The sequence below is a fragment of the Myxocyprinus asiaticus genome, chromosome 14, assembly GCF_019703515.2.
Source record: "Myxocyprinus asiaticus isolate MX2 ecotype Aquarium Trade chromosome 14, UBuf_Myxa_2, whole genome shotgun sequence".
Taxonomy (NCBI): Eukaryota; Metazoa; Chordata; class Actinopteri; order Cypriniformes; family Catostomidae; genus Myxocyprinus; species Myxocyprinus asiaticus.
The window spans coordinates 30,541,755-30,556,239 of NC_059357.1; the positions used below are offsets into that span (position 1 = coordinate 30,541,755).

At 39.8% G+C, this 14,485-nt stretch overlaps 1 protein-coding gene across 3 annotated transcripts; it reads left to right on the forward strand.

Annotated features, from left to right (window-relative positions):
• Nucleotides 1-1,356: 1,356 nt before the first annotated feature.
• On the forward strand, nt 1,357-13,022 carry LOC127452346 (carbohydrate sulfotransferase 12-like). 3 transcript variants are annotated; one of them, XM_051717764.1, is made up of 3 exons: nt 1,376-1,436; nt 3,056-3,195; nt 11,298-13,022. In XM_051717764.1, exon 3 carries the CDS (start codon nt 11,351-11,353, stop codon nt 12,665-12,667), a length of 1,317 nt encoding a protein of 438 aa, XP_051573724.1. In that variant the 5' UTR covers nt 1,376-1,436; nt 3,056-3,195; nt 11,298-11,350; the 3' UTR covers nt 12,668-13,022. The 3 variants fall into 3 exon arrangements, with proteins under 3 accessions (XP_051573722.1, XP_051573724.1, XP_051573725.1); XM_051717762.1 differs by lacking the exon at nt 3,056-3,195 and having other exon boundaries at nt 1,357-1,436; XM_051717765.1 differs by lacking the exons at nt 1,376-1,436; nt 3,056-3,195 and adding an exon at nt 11,095-11,164.
• The last annotated feature ends 1,463 nt before the right edge of the window (nt 13,023-14,485 follow it).

Here is a 14,485-nt window from a genome sequence, read left to right on the forward strand (position 1 = left end):
TAAATATACAATTTTTGTACATGTCAAGCAATATCATGAACTTTGAAAAATGCGTCAAAAAGTAAATAAGTAAAAGCATGAATGATCTTTTGAAAATTGAGTTCATTCTTGATATTTGGTATTTTCTGCCCTCTGTTGATAATTTTGTATTTTGTGAATGGGGCTCATTTTCATCGCTCTTTGTGCAAAACAATCACGCAGTGATCTGTACATCTTTGACTTTGGCTATCACATCAGTGACCCAGTGGATGAATTCACTAATCACATCATTGATCAGTTACATTATTGCATTTTTTTGAGTAACGTAATGGGCAAATTGTTTTACTTAAACCGGATGTGAGGCAAGCTGAAACTGTATAATATATGGTCAGATACCACGGAGTATGGTATCTGACAATGCAGATGAACGCAAGACCTAGTCCTAATGGAAATAACTGCAACTGGGGGATTCTCATGAAACCTCTCAAAATGTCCTGGTTATATTTAAACCCAAATCAGTACAAAAATATAATATATTTTGCATAAAATTAAGCGGACATTAACCTGCCGATGGGTCCAAAAGGGGCGCTATATCACGGAAATTGTTTTGCTCTGTATACATAAGTCAGGCATATAAAGTATCATTTGAAAGTTTATAATCTGAACTTTTCAGAGATAACATCAATCTTTGAAATGCATTTTACTTACAATAACAAAATAAGGCCTCAAAAGGTTCACACTTAAAATTAGCGCCCCCCCAGAAGTAATGGGGTAGAAATATTTGTATAAAAATAAAAGTCCTTCAAATCAAATGAAAGCTCTCACTATCCGGAATGTGACTGTACAGTTGGTTTTGTTGCCCTAATACCACATGTTTGAAATGTACATAATTGTCATGATAATAATAATAATACAATGTAACAAATCGTAATAGTCCTAAAATAAACTTAATTTTCTATATTCCAAAAATTTTGTTTTTGGATTAAAAAAGGACCAGGACATTTACAGCTTTCGTGAGAATTACCCAACCGTGGTGTTTTGTTGGAAAATGTGGTTACAATTGCAATTTTAAAAAAAGATACTTTTATAATTCTGTGATGTTATCTCTCTCTCTCTCTCTCTCTCTCTCTCTCTCTCTCTCTCTCTCTCTCTCTCTCTCTCTCTCTCTCTCTCTCTCTATATATATATATGATCTATGATCTATAATAAATCAGTAACTTCTTCATTACATAGCATTTCTCTTTTGATAAATGGAACCTATGTTTTAGTAATGTTTCGGGTTTAATTGGTAAGGCGTGTCCTCAACACTCGTTGACAAACTCATAAATGTTAAGCTTCAGCAGAACCGTTGCTTTGAGCACGCTCAGAAATCTCGCGATATCTCAGTGGGGCGCTCGAGCGCACATCCCTCAGCTGACGCCGTCGGTCTGCTGAGAGATCCCGACTCCTACGATGAGGTGAGACCTCCGTTACAGCCACTTTACTCGTTCATTTGATCATATTCACTTAATTAAAGCGTAGTGTTCTGGTAATTCTATGCGCTGAAGACATAACAGAGCCGCTGGATGTCAGGAATGAGTAGCTTCAGTACATTTCTTTATGACTTCCTATGGAAAAAGTGCTGTAGGCATACATGTCTTTGCACTTGCTCCAGATTTGTGTCCATATTTGATCTTATCAGTGGAAACACGATTGATTCAACATTATCCAGTCCGAACGAAATTAGCTGCAAAGTGAAACGTATAGATATATCAGTGGCTTACGGTGAGTTTTCGCGAATACGCTCGAATCTTTGCAGTTTCCTCCTCCCACGGTCAAATGGTGTCAAAGAGCTACATTGTGTCCAGCTGAATGTGAGGGCTCGCTTTGCATTTCATCAATTAGTAGGATATGAACTTAAGGGCATGGTGAATTGTACCTGTTCAGAGTACTGCTGAAATTTGTGCTTTCAGACTAACAATTGACCTGAATTTCAGTACTAAATAAAGCTAAACATACACACTATAGTCAGCACGTCAACACTTGTGTCAGTTTTTGAATTTTTATTACTTGACGATACAAGGCACGAGCGCGCGTAATATTGTGTCTTTAGTAGCAAACATTAGTGTGTTGTACTTTGAATAATTGATGGAATTGCGAAATTAATATTAAGTGGTGGCGTAACGGTGCAAATTTCTCACGGTTCAGTTTGTATCACGGTTTTAGGGTCACGGCTTCGGTGAGGTAAGGTATTTATGTTCAGAAAAAAAAAGAAAATTGGCTCTTTTCTGTTCACAAAATATCAAGATTGGAAAATGATTTATTTTTGAGTATTGATGGAGCAACATAATTTTTGTGAAAATAAATAAGGGAAAGTTTTGATCAGAATTCCGTTTTAAAAAATGTCCTGTTAATTTCAAACACATCTGGCATTTCATAACATCTCAAGTATTTTATAAACAAATTAATCTCCATTGTGATTGGATCAGTCAATGTGAGCCCACTTTGAACATTTTTCATAACAAATCTATTCGCTTCATTTAAGAAAAACAGTGTGTTTTATGGGGGCCTTTAGCCCCTGCAACAGGGGGGCTTTTTACCCCAAATATTATCCTTTCACTTATTGGAAAGTTATTCCAATAAGAAACAAATATATTGTTGGTATTAAAGAAATAGTTCACCCAAAAATGAAAAATCTCTCATTATTCACTTACCCTAATGCCGTCCCAGATGTGTATGACTGTCTGTCTTCAGCAGAACACAAATTAAGATTTTTAGAAGAAGATGGAGCTCTGTCAGGTCCTTATAATGGAAGTATATGGGTCCCAGCACTTTGACAGTCCAAAAGTCACATTTAGGCAGCAATAAAGTAATCCACACGACTCCAGTCAATCAGTGAATGTGTTCTGAAGCAAACTGATAAGTTTGTGTAAAAAATAAATCTAATCTAATAAAAACGTTATTAACTTTTAAAAAGCACTTCCTGGCAGCAGCTGACACGAAGTGTGACTAAGCACGTCAGCGAGTTCACGCAAGAATTCGAAGTTAAAAACTTTTAATTTTCTACTTCTAACATATACCTATCGATTCTCTTCAGAACACATTCATTGATTGACTGGAGTCATGTGGATTACTTTTATGCTGCCTAAATTTGACTTTTGGACTGTCAAAGTGCTGGCACCCGTGTACTTCCATTATAAGGACCTGACAGTCATACACATCTGGGACGGCATTAGGGTAAGTGAATAATGAGAGATTTTTCATTTTTGGGTAAACTATTCCTTTAATAGCAGCAAAAATTACTAAAGGAGCCTTTTACCTGTTGTGTCCTACTGCCAAATCCAAAGTAAGAATATTCTATTTTGGTAACAAAAACTTCTAACAGGTTCGACCTTAATAAAAATTGCCATGGTTTTACTACAGTAAACATATTTTAACTGTGGTATTTTTAGTAAAATCATAGTAACCACAAAATTAACATGTTACTGTCATATGTATTATTGCAATATTGCTTTAGTAAAGTCATGGTTACTGTATGGAAACTACAGTATTACTGTGAAAAAACGTCTCCGGTTACACGTGAAACGAGACATTGTTTTAAGCACTATGGTGAGTCCTTCTAGATGACCTTATTGAAACCCTTATTCAATCACGCCAATCCTCTGATTGGCAATGGTGTCTGAGCCCCACCCCTTTAGGCGCACAGTTGGCCTATATAAGCATTATATTTCTTCTGAATTTTCTGACTGAGGGACAAGAGTGAGTCACTTGTATTATAAAACTCTGAAGTAGTAGTGTGGCCAGCTTTCACATTGTCTCATTCCCTTCATTTCAGGGAATCAAGGTTACATGTGTAACAGGAGACATTCCCTTTCTATTCAGTTCATTCGACATTGCTGTAAGCACTATGGGGAATGATATCCCATCATGCCACACTATGTGACATTACACTCCCAGAGTTATAACACTAAATAGATTCATAAGGAGTCACAGGCCGATGACTTCTAAATCATATTAAAGTGTATTTGAATAGTCCCACGTGGCGGATGCCAGATGGAGACTAATGCAGTCTGGGCTCTATATGAACCATATAGATATACACGATATGGATTATTAACTCTCTCACTACAAGGTTGTGAAAGTAGGTTTTCTTTCTTATGGAAGTGCTTATGACTTTAAAAGAAGCAGTTCAACATCATATAATTAGGTGGCTGTGTTGATTATAGTCGGTAGCTCATCCGTAATAAGGGCTTGGGCTCACCCGCTTGACAGTAAGATGCGCTCTATACAGAGAGGACTTGTTATAAAACCTCAAACGTGTTTTGTGAGGACCCCATGCCTCTGGTTGAATGTGCTTTGACATCAATAGGGCAATTCGCTCCCTGTGATTCCTAAGCGAGGGCAATCACATCAATGATCCAGCAAAAGAGCCTTTGTTTGGAGACGGACATTCCTTTTTCTGCATCCTCCATAACAAATAAAGAGCTGATCCGACGGCCTTAACTGACGGGTACACTCAACATACTGTATGTATGCAATGCCCTCACCAGGCACTATAACATATGCATAGATTGCTCTTCATCTGAATTAAATGGTGGGGGAAAGAAGGCTTGCAAACGAACCACCTGAGCCCTGAAGGGCGTTGATAAAACCTGAGGCACGTAGCCTTTTCTAGGTTTAATGGTGGCTTTTGACAGATCTGGACCAAACTCCAGGCATGAGCTGTCAGTCGACAGCGCTTGCATGTCACCCATCTGTTTAAATGAGGCCAAAGCCAATAGGAGTGCAGTCTTTAAGGAAAGCAGCCGCAGCTCAACAGATTCCAGTGGCTCGAACTGAGAGTTTGAGTACCTTCAGCATCATATTCGAGTCCCAAGTCAGCACCATAGCAGGGCGAGGGCGGTTCATATGCCTCGCTCCCCTAAAGAACTTTGACTAGATTATGTTTGCCTATTGAAGAGCCAGCCTCCAGGGCATGGTATGCTGAGATAGTCGCTACATAAACCTTGAGCGTTGACAAGGTAAGACCAGCATCCAGCCGCTCTTGAAGGAATGTCAAAATCTCCGCTATGGGGCAATTCACTGGGTCTTTACCACGTGAAAAGCACCAGTTTGCAAACACGCGCCATTTAAGTGCATAGAGGTGTCTCGTGGACAGTGTTCTAGCCTGTAAATCACCTACTGAGCCAATTCTGGCTTGTCCGATATGCTCCGTTCAGGGGCCACACCTGTAGGTTCCACAGCTCTGGCTGGGGATGCCAAATTGTGCCTTGTGCTTGTGAAAGAAGGTCTCTCCTCATTGGTATTTCCTATGGAGGGCTGTCTAGTATTTCTATAATCTCCGGAAACCAGGACTGATTGGGCCATTTCGGCGCAGTTAACAGAACTGTTTCCATGTCCTCTCGGACTTTGCTGATAACAGAATGGAGGTGCACCATATACGTTTCCCCGGCCATTTGTGAGCCTGTGCGTCCACACCCAGAGGGTCTTGGGACATGGAGTACCTGAGGGGACAGTGGGCGTTCTCCGTGGAGGTGAATAGGTCGACTTCCGCTTTGCTGAATATTTCCCAAATCCTCATCACTGTTTGAGGATGAAGTCTCCATTCCCCTGGTAATGCTCCTTGGCATGACAACAGATCCACTCTGAAATTCAGACGGCCCGGGACACGTGTTGCATGCAACGAGAGGAGATGACGCCCGCTCCATTGAAGGAGGCGTTGTGTCATGCTCATTAATTGTGGCGACGATTTATTTACACCACTACTGTTGTGTTGGCCGAACCAATCAGAACGTGGTTATTCACAGTGTCGGAATGAAAAGCTCTCAAAGCTATAAAGACAGCCAGTAGTTCTAGGCGGTTGATGTGCCATGCCCGAAAGTCGGGGGTCCATTGCACAACACGCCCCAACCTGTGTTGGATGCATCTGTGGTCACCACTTTTCTTCTGAAAATTTTAAACCGCATAACACCCTGTTGGTAGAAGGCCGGCACTGTCCATGGTGCTAGAGCAGCCAGACAGCAGCAGGTTACCTTGATGCGCATGCGCCCGAGGCTCTAGGTGCGATGTGGAACATGCCGAGATGAACCCCTAAAAAGGAGATATGCTGGCTGTGGAAAAGTGTGCTTTTCACCCAGTTGACATTCAGACCCAGATTTTTCAGATGGTGAAGCAGCAAGTCTCTGTGTTCGTTCAATAGTGCCTCTAATTGGGCTAGTAATAGCCATTTGTCAAAGTAATTCAAAACACGCACACCGTTCATTTTCAATGGTGCGAGCGCCAAATAGATGCACTTCGTGAATGTGGGGAGACAGAGACAGACCGAAAGGAAGTACTTTGAATTGATGGGTGCTTTGCGAGCACGCGATTCAAGCAACTCAGATCTAGAATGAACCCTTTCCATCCCATGGCAGTATTATGGCAGAGGTGAGCTGTGACCGCCTGTTCCACCGGAGGAAGCTTTGAGTAGCCTCTTCCTCAGCTGGGTCCACTTTAGTGAGGATGTCAGCATCTCCAACCTGAGTGCACAAGAAGTAGGGTGCATGCCAGGTCTTTGTGAGCTCTGCGTGGGCCTCAGGGAACAATGGTGTGCTCCTCCGGACCGCGGTCTGATGATGCCGGCCGGTTTGCAAAAACCATTCATCCAGGCGAGACTTTTCTGGCTCTTCTGGAGGAGACCACTAAAGACAGAGCTCTTCAACTGCTCTCGCGAGAATGCAAGAAAGCTCCTTGTCCGTGGAGTGTGCACATTCTTCACCCTCGCTGGGGGAAGAGGCGGCAACTTCCTCCGTGAACCACTCGCCTGAAGCTGCGAGTGACACAGCATCATCTCCATGGTCAGAGCTGCCAAACTTATAAGGCTGTGCGCTCCAATAGAGGGCTGGAGTTCATCACGTGCATATTGCACAGATTGGATGTTCAGGGGGCTCACAGGGCTTTCGCCAGCACAAGATCCTCCTCTAATTCTTCCAGCTCAACCTTACTGCCCCACCATGCCTCCTTTATGTGGTCCCTCGGGACTTAACACAGAAGAGGTGGGTGGGGGGGCATGAGAGGCTGGATCTTCCTCAGAATGAGGTTGATCCTAGAGTGCAATGTCCAGAGATTCATGCCGTCGCAGTGAGGGCAGTCCATCTCCATGAGAGCTGCTTGTGCATGGGCACGGCCCAGGCAGTGAACACAGCTCTCGTGCTCAACAGATGGTGCAATGTGCAGTTTGCATAGGAAACACATGTGGAACGACATCTTTTAAAAGATGCATATCACACAAGTGGCTTTTTAGTTATTATTGTATATAAAAAGGATACAGTGACTCCAGCCAGGGCGCTGTGGGAAGCAGGTAGAATTTTCTCTGAAGCGCCGCACTGATGAATGACAAGCGTCTAAAGCGATGAACCCGTTCACCGATGTGGAGAACTCTTAATCGGAACACACGGGAGCTGAAAGCCTCTCGGTGCAGGCGCTGAGCACAGGCATCCTGTTCGTGTCTTGCTGAGATGTTCAGTCCTCTGTAAGTGTATATCGACGGCAAAGCAGAAGATTTCCAAGTTGAAGACTAAGTTCGTAGTCTTGAAGGAAGTAAATTCTGAAAAAATGGTGACTGAGCGCCCGCTTATATAGACCAACTGCTCGCCTAAAGGGGTGGGGCTCAGACACTATTGCTAATCAGAGGATTGGCGTGATTAAGGGTTTCAACAAGGTCGTCTAGAAGGACTCCCCATAGTGCTTAAAACAATGTCGAGTGAACTGAATCGAAAGGGAACCATGGTTAATTGTATCAAATCCATGATTTCTGCTAAGAAAACCATGGTGACAGCAGTCATGGTTATAAAGGTCATAGTTACTACAATATTACTAAATTCTTTTAATTTTCATTTGGGTCCTTAACTAAAAAAAAATGTTTTCTCTTACTAAATCCAATTTTTTATTTAATACCTGTGTGTAATTATTTTACATGCGTCAACATAAAGTGCATTTCAAACTCTCAGGGTTCGTACGGTCATGGAAATCCTAGATAAGTCATGGAAGTTAGAAACTGCGTTTTCCAGGCCTGAAAATGTCATGGAAAAACAAGTTAACACTGAATGTTTTGGAAAAGTCATGGAATTTTCTAACAAAATATTTTCAGCAATACCAGTGTGCTAAGAATTCTTTACGTTTGGCGCAATCATGGAGCAACGCTAATCAGGCCCATGCGGAGCAAGAGCATGCAAAATGTGTTTCTGATTAAACTGAGTAGTTTGTGAATAGGCGTAGCGCCATGCGGTGGCACATTTTGCATTTCATTAACGCTTGAAGTTCGCTCATGATTGCTCAAGTTCAGATGGTTAGTGTATAAGTAAAGGAATTAGTAAATTTCATATTTACATTATTATTTGATTGTATTAAGGCTTTGAATGTGGTGATGGTGATGTTTGCTTGTGAGTCTGAGTAGTGTTAATTGTCCACTTCTTGATGAGCAATCATTAAAAGTCTCCATATCACCTAAATTCTCCTGTTTTTAATGGAAAGAATGGGGGAAATTGGGCACTTCTGCAGAAATAAGAAAACACCCCTTAACATTTCCGTCATTACTTTCCTTAACGAGATTAACATAGAATATGACGGTTTGACTGCACTTAACAGGGGGTGCTGCCACACCAACACCCCTACTTCCCGTGGCTATGGCACAGAATGCGCATTTAAAGATTTTCTCTCTGTGCCAGTGGTCTGAAAACAGTTTAAGAATTTTGTCTTATGTGAGCGCTGCAAATGATCTCAGACCATCTTGGAAGGTGCTCGGAGTTTTAATAACGTTAAATCCAGCGGTTAACATTTTACTGTATATGCATAGCTTATATACCGGTATTTTCCACTATTTGTTTGAAAAGGAAAAAAGTGGCTTGTTAAAAATCAAAGTGGACATTAAAATGCTGACAGTGGGACATACAAAAGATGTGATAAGAGGACAAGACAAGGCAAAAACAATGTGTTCAAAGCAAAAATAAATACAACTTACAATTATTACAAAGCAAATGCTGTGTGTCATTGCTTTAGTGGTATTGTATAAGGTGTATCTTTTGACCGTTATATACACAATGCTGAATTTTATTCTTCACAAATGGGTAGAAACTAGGGCTGTCAATCGATTAAAAATGTAATCGAATTAACCGCAGCTTAATCGCATATCTAAATATTTGCTGAGAAAGCCCCTCAAATAACAATAATAATAATAATATATAATGATGAAATAATTATAAATAGTTGTATTTTAAGAATTATGAAAATTATATGTATTATAAAAATAATTCAGATAATTAAAATGCATTATTGTGACAGACGAGTAAAGCATTGATTAAGACAAAAAGTGGCATTAAAAGGCAACATATTTATTTCTATATTATTGAACATAATCCTATCATTGGCCTATAGTCCAAAGCAGTCCATTTTGCAGTTGAATTAGTCAATCTGTCTAAGGGGCTTTTCTAAGGACGCATCAATGTAAACATGCATCAGGCGAATGGTTTTAGAGCACTTTGGTTGTGTCTCACCAAAAGCACAGTGTTTTTAGGTCACTGTGTCAACTTAAACGTGGATTGAAACTTAGAAAAAACATGTCTCGAGACCCTGCATTCGGAATTGCGATCCGTCCAACTGTGTTTGAAAGCAAGAACGTGATCTCATCTTGGGATGTTGTAAGTGTCAAGCATGCCTGAGTGTAGTTTGTTCTACAGTGCGCTTTGCCCATACAGCTTGAGTTTAATTTACTGCCCCCTGCTGAAAACAGGTGGTACTTCAAGCTTGAATTGCTCCGATGGTAGAAACATTCCTAATATGGTCTGGGGACATGATTAATTACATTAATTTAATGCGTCATTTTATATGTAATTAATTGCGCTGAATTACAATAAATTGACAGACCTAGTAGAAACATGAAAATGCTTCAAAAGAGTTTTGGAAATTCGTGAAAAAGTCATGGAAATGTACTAGTCAAAATGTGTACCCTGAACTCAACATACATTCAACATTAGAAAGCTTTACATCACTATAGAAGGAACATTGCTATTAAAAAGGATACAAGAAGGGATGTCGTAAAGTGACTTGAGTATTTTTATTATACGTGGAAATTCCACATCTTCATCAGTGGAGTAAGATAACATAACTTTGGCAATGAAAACGCCAAGCACTTTAGTTATTGTTTCATATCTGTCCGAATTAGCACTGAGTGTCTGCTAAAAACGGAAGAAAGTGTGTGCAGTTTCGGCTTACCTGCGGCTTTCCCTGGGTGATGTCAGCGCAAATAGCTAATTATATATTGATGTATCACCAGTAAACAGCACCTGCGTTGGGCAACGTCTGCAAACAGTGCCTGTTTTGTAAATGTTTTTGACCATCGCAGTTGTAATTGACTGCAAAAACAAAATGTTCCCAGACAGAAGACCTGAATGACGCAGGGGGCTTCTCTATCTGTAGCTTGTTTTCTGCGCTTGCCATTTTCAACTACACTCTAACACGTGCAAAACTGTGGTGTCATCATCATCAACTGATTTAACATGCTAACTAATATGACAGCTTCTCTCTGCAGAAAGTTGACCCAAAGTTGACAAATGCTTACCGAACTGTGGGTGGCATACCGAACGGTTCGTTTTTTTTTGTTTTTTTTTTACGGAGAACCGTTACACCCCTAATATTTAGTTTGCATGCCTATTTGTCCACATTTATGATTTATGATCTATTTATTTTGATTTATGATTTATGATCTATCAATAAAGTAGTTGTTGCAACTGAACTGTTGAATTTATATTGCTTCAGTCTATATTTTCCTCACTCTTAGGTTTGTCTGTTATAACCACTGTTTGCAAATCAGTTATTCAGGTCACTGTAACCAAATTCTGTTTTGTTTTTTGACACCAATGAATCTTATTTTCGTAAATGACACTGTTGTGCTTATAATTTAGATGAAATGGACACAAACAGACATGGCTGTTAATTGCATGATGCATTCATATATAAAATGTAACTTGTTTCTGTATATAATAATGTGAAAATGTGACGCAAGTAATGACTCGCAGCGCTTTTTCCAATAGTGGACTAACCACATTCAGATTTGCTTATCTTAAAATCTGTTAAGGTGTCATTCAAAAAGTAGCACATCTAAATCTGGCTTACTCTCAACAGTATGTGACTTTTGAGGTTTGACTTGAAATCCGTTGACAAGTTATGCAAGGTAAAATCTTTGAGCGTTGTATACGTTTCTTTATTGCATAATAATGTTAGCTGAATTATTACAAAATTTGGTTGTGTGTAATCTTAACTTCCCTTTTCTGATTTTTTTTATTTTTTTTTTCCCTCTACTTTAGGATGTGATGTATCCTATCTGAGCTGTTGATTGTGATATGGAGTTGAGGTGAGAATGGCACTTTCTCAGTCAAAATCAACCAAAATGGGAAAGTCAAGGCTATTCCGCATGTTTATGATTGTGAGTGCGGTCTTCATGATCCTTCTTATAATCATATACTGGGATGATGTGGGGGGCTCTAATTTTTACTTGCACACAACCATATATGGGTCTCGTCCATCCCACCTCCCTTCACATGGCCGTTCAGACCCTGCAAAGATTAAGAAAGCAGACGAGAACAAAGAGAGCTCATTTTTGACAGACATAGATGCATTTGTCAACCAGTTTTTGGAAGGAACTGCAGACCCTACAGAACAGGTGAGAGGAGAACCGCCCCCCGGAGAGTCTCAAAATCAGTCCTCTGAGAAATCTGAGGAAAAATTTGTTCCACGACGAGAGTGGAAAATCCATCTCACTCCAATTGATCCAGATAAAAAACAGAGGCAGGAGAGTCGAAAGCAGCTGATACAAGATGCATGCAGCAACAAAAGTCTCTTTGACTTCCCTGGAAAGAACAGGACTTTCGATGACATACCCAATAAGGAACTGGATCACCTCATCGTGGATGACAGGCATGGGATTATTTACTGTTACGTTCCAAAGGTGGCCTGCACAAACTGGAAGCGCATTATGATCGTGCTGAGCGAGAGCATGTTATTAGATGGCGTGCCCTACCAAGACCCTCTAGATGTTCCTCAGGAGCTCATCCACAACAGTAACCTGCACTTCACCTTCAACAAGTTCTGGAAGCGCTATGGAAAGTTCTCACGGCACCTCATGAAGATCAAGCTTAAGAAATACACCAAGTTCTTGTTTGTCCGGGATCCTTTTGTTAGACTGATCTCTGCCTATCGCAACAAGTTTGAACAAGAGAATGAGGACTTCTACAAGAGTTTTGCAGTAGTCATGCTAAAAAAATACAGTAATTACTACAATCCACCAGCTTCGGTGGTGGACGCTTTTGCAGCTGGGATTCGACCATCTTTCTCAAATTTCGTTCAGTATTTATTGGATCCCAGCACTGAGAAAGAGATGCCTTTTAATGAGCACTGGAGACAAATATACCGCCTGTGCCATCCTTGCCAGATAAATTATGATTTTGTGGGGAAGCTGGAGACTTTGGATGAAGATGCTGAGCATTTGTTGCGGATTCTTCGTGTCGACAATGTCGTTGAGTTTCCGCAAAGTCACCGAAATCGAACGGTTAGCAGTTGGGAGCAGGACTGGTTTTCCAGCATACCATTGGAATCTAGAAAAGAGCTGTACAGGCTCTATGAAGCTGACTTTAAACTGTTTGGATATTCCAGACCAGACCAGCTGTTACATGAGTAATGCATTTATGATGAACTACTTCTTCACTGGGATGCTGAAAATCTTTGACAGTACAAGAAGAGGAAAATAGAATTTTCTCCTGCCTGGTTCTTAATGTCTGGATCTTTCAAATGATAAGAGTCTTGTGGGCATTGAATGTGGTTTATACTGTAGCGAACATACATCCCTTGTATACAGCTAATTTACCCAGTCCATTTACCAGTATTTCCCTAAATGTTACTATTATTTATAACGGCATTTTGATGATCAATGCACACTTTGACTTAAGATACTGAACATAAAAAAAAAAAAAACATAACTCAATATTTGAATTATGAGAGGATGTATGTGAAGTTTAGTCTTTTTTTTTTTTTTTTTAAATAACAAAGAACCACCAAACTAAAATATCAAAAATGTATTTAGGAAGTGCACAGATTATTTTAGAATATTTTTGTAACATTTTTCAATTAAATGTGAAAAGTCAAGGCACTTTTGTCTTAAAAGCTAAAGTTTTTTTTTTTTTTCTTCAGCATAAAGGGATATTTTGCTCTGTTACAGCAGTTTCTTTTCTTTAAGAAATATTCCAAGTTAAATACAAGTTAAGCTCAATCGACAGAATTTGTGGCATAATGTTGATTACCACAAAAAGTAATTTCGACTCTTTTAAAAGGAAAAAGTGGAAAAACCAGCTAAAGCTGGTAGCTGTGTTTTGGAACATGGTAGTTGGTTTAAGCTGGTCATAAACTGGTTGACCAGCTACTATATTCTAAAAACCAGCTTAACCAGCTTGAGCTGGTATGACCAACTGGTAGCTGGTCCAAGCTGGTCTCCTAGCTCATGGCCAGCTTGGACCAGCTCATGCCAGTTTACGACCAGCTTAAACCAGCTACCATGTTCCAAAACACAGCTACCAGCTTATGCTGGTTTTTCCACCAAGGAAAACAGTGAGGCACTTACAATGAAACTGAATGGGGGCTAATCCGTAAATGTTAAAATACTTACAGTTTCAAAAGTATAGTCAAAAGACGTAAACAGTATGTGTTAACATGATTTTTGTGTGATACAATCGCTTACTAACTTTTACTTTTTTGTGTAAAGTTATAGCCAATTTTACAATTTTGTTGCCTTGACGATGTAATGTCAACAAATGATAGTAAAAATGATGATTTTAACAACTTTACAGCTCAAATAATACAAGTTTTAACAGAAGAATTAAGGTAAGTGCTTTTATAACATCATAAGCTTAGCATATCTGCTTAAACCCTCCAAAAATTGGCCCCATTCCCTTCCATTGTAAGTGCCTCACTGCAACTCACTGTTTAGCTTTTTTTTTAAAGAAAGACTAACGAGTTGAAATTATTTTACGTATTACATGTTGATTGACCTTAACTTGTATTGAACCCAGAATTTTCCGTTAAGCCTTGTGTATTTTTAATGTCTCTATGTAATTTTTTTATTTTTAAGCATGAAATGTTTTGAAACCTCATTTCTTTTAGTTCACAGTACTCCACAATAATGGCAGTGTTCTGCAGTGAAGCACATCTTTACCACTGTATTTGTGTAACTGGCACAAAATGAAATTCTTTTGCTGATGAGCAGCAAGATAAGTACATGACATCAAAATATATATTTCTTTGAAACCGAGAGAATATCACAGGAAGATTGTGGCCTGTTCTTGTCAAAGGAATGTTTTCTTTCATCATTTTGATCCTTTACTTCTATTAGTGTGTAGCAGGGACTGGATGATCCCTCTGATCTGCAGCATGCTATAGATGTTAGCATGTGTGCCTTGCAGTCCTTTTCATAAATATGCATCACTCTAAGAGTACTGTAGCAAAC